Source organism: Aplysia californica, unplaced genomic scaffold, assembly GCF_000002075.1.
Source record: "Aplysia californica isolate F4 #8 unplaced genomic scaffold, AplCal3.0 scaffold00040, whole genome shotgun sequence".
Lineage (NCBI taxonomy): Eukaryota > Metazoa > Mollusca > Gastropoda > Aplysiida > Aplysiidae > Aplysia > Aplysia californica.
The window spans coordinates 965,171-967,670 of NW_004797310.1; the positions used below are offsets into that span (position 1 = coordinate 965,171).

Below are 2,500 nucleotides of genomic sequence, written 5' to 3' on the forward strand. Positions count from 1 at the left end.
TGTGTGTGTGTGTGTGTGTGTGTGCGTGCGTGTGCGTGTCTCGTTATCTGCTATGGGCGGTGTGAAAGGGTACGAGCCTGTCCGCGCCAATGTGGAGCGGTGCGTCTCCAAGTACATGTAGTGTGAAAAACACCACTACAACGTGATACAGTGCAATGTGATGTGGAAAAATTAATAAATTGTGTTCTAAGACATAACATTAGAAGTATTGGCCAGTGCACCTTCATTATCTTTGATTCTGGTACAACACCCACTTCGATTCATTTTTAACAATCCTATTTTAAACCGTGTTTCTTTTTTAATATGCTACTAACTACAAGTCATCTCACGAGCCCCTAAGTTTCTTTAGTTTTTGTGCAATATGTTGGTTGAGCTTCCTCTTGACCCGTCTTGAAACACGGACAAAGGAGTTAAACACGAGGGCCAGTCGTTGGGCACTATGTTATGACTACAGATCATTTATTTTTCTTTCCCATTACCTTCCTTGAAGTTCGTGATAAGGGTGCTCTCGTATGAAGATCTCTTGTAGCACAATTGCAAAACTGTACGCATCGCTGCTTTTGGTCGACTCAAAGCGGTATCTGGGAGATCATAAAGATGAGTTTTTGTGATATTGTCAATATTTATACAAGGATTAAAGCTTATTTCTAAAACTGTAATAGCCGAAGATTGTTATACAAGGAATGTCTGTCGAAAAGACAATTAGGAAAAAAAGGGAAAAATACAAAGAAAAGGAAGTGGGACAACAATTAAATAATAAGAAAGCAGTACTGTAATTCGCAAATACAGCCTCTAGTAAAATTGTGTTATTTGTGAACATTTGTGCGTGTCTGTTGGTATATGACAGAAGTTCGTTTTTGTCCTTTCCCAGGATGATTTTTGTTATTCTTCGCTGCAGTTTTTGTACCATAACAATAATATGAAATAGTTATTCAAGCTTCGAGAGTGCTGTTTTCCAAACTACTGTCATGAAAGGACTTACCAACACAAAACCATGAGTTTTTACTCTGTAATGGGCTAACACACTCTCGGGCGTATGACGTTGGCAATTAGGACTCATTAAAGCTTCCTCCCTAGGGTTACTTTTTTATAAGAAGGCTTCAAGACTGAAAAGCGAAAAATGTTGCCATGGGGTTCGTGTTGAGATCAACGCCTTTTTTCCGCGGGGGTCGTATTTTTGGAGGGATGGGGAGGGGGGGGGGGTAAAAGGGATGAAATCATGACGCTCTCACGAAAAGGGGAGAATCATTAATTTGTATGCATAAAGAGGTGAATCTTCAAAAGAACTAAAACACCCCGAGTATTTCAAAAAAGCTAGATCTAGGTCTTTGACAGGAGGGAAAATAACAATTAGTATTACATGACACAGTCTCAGACAAAGTGAGGTTTTTTTTCTCGAAAAAGCACACGTTTGAATACTGCAAGTATGGAATGTCTTTCTTCGTAAGATTTCAAAGTATTCTTACCTGCGGGGAAATCCAGAGCTAAGAGATTGCTTTGTAATGGCCTCATTACATTAACAGTGCAATAAATTTCCTGATTAGAGAGCACCGTCTCTTGTTTACAAAGCATGATGGTGAAAAAAAGTTTCAAAGAATTTGTCAAATTCATATAATTAAAAGCGCATGTGATGGGCGTAAAACTTTATAACATAATGATTGCTTTAAACGTGGAAAAAATCACATGAAAGGCGATCATTGCTCAGTTGCCTTGTTCTGTAATTCCTTTCTTTTACTGGGCCCTTTTCAAACAGAGTGCCTTCTGGCGTTATAGAGGGGGCATGAAAAAAACTCAGAGATAAATTCCATAGTTCTGAACCGAACCAGAGGCAAAAATCGATCAATGTTGTATCACGCAGGCAGCATTGCATACAGACGCATCTCAAGGGCCACCAAAAAATGACTTAATACGTCTGTATGGAATACTAGCCGCGGAAAGGGGAAAAGAACTAAATGGAAACGATGCAACTCAGTTTTCATGTCTTCATTTTGAAAACCAAATACGTTTTTGACAAATAATATGTATATTACAATTTTGATTTGGATTATAATATTTGTAGGTGGTTGGCAGGTGCTCTGGTGTGGTTTGCTCCTTCTTTACTATCAAACATCTATCGTTCTGATCTCTCCTCCTTCTTTTTTGTGTTGTAACTCTCTTGTAACACCTCTAATCTTATATGATCTTATTTTGTTGCAAATGCAACAAAAATTACTAAAAGTAAACTGGATCATACTTACGTAGGTGTATTAGTTTCTTAACTTTGTCATGAACTGCGGCTTTTCAACATAATTGGGGTTGCATCTCCAGCAAACGAGCAGAGTGGGTGTTAGTTGAAAGGAATGATGACAGTTTGACTTCAGAACACTGGACTAGATAGTGAACTTATCCACAAAATAGATGTTTGAAGTTCAAGTCTGATAAGCTCCAAATGATTACACCAGAAACAGTTCTTCCCTCAACTTGCTCGTCTGCTAGGAAACCATTGACCCCTCCCCCTCCT

At 38.7% G+C, this 2,500-nt stretch overlaps 1 protein-coding gene across 1 annotated transcript in view; it reads right to left on the reverse strand.

The window, feature by feature from the left end:
- Positions 1 to 2,500, reverse strand: part of LOC106014244 (receptor-type guanylate cyclase gcy-2-like) — a 9,960-nt gene that overhangs the window by 6,577 nt on the left and 883 nt on the right. Inside the window, exon 2 of the mRNA XM_013091534.1 lies at positions 480 to 581. Coding sequence (XP_012946988.1) covers positions 480 to 581 — 102 coding nt within the window. The remainder of the gene's footprint in view (positions 1 to 479; positions 582 to 2,500) is intronic.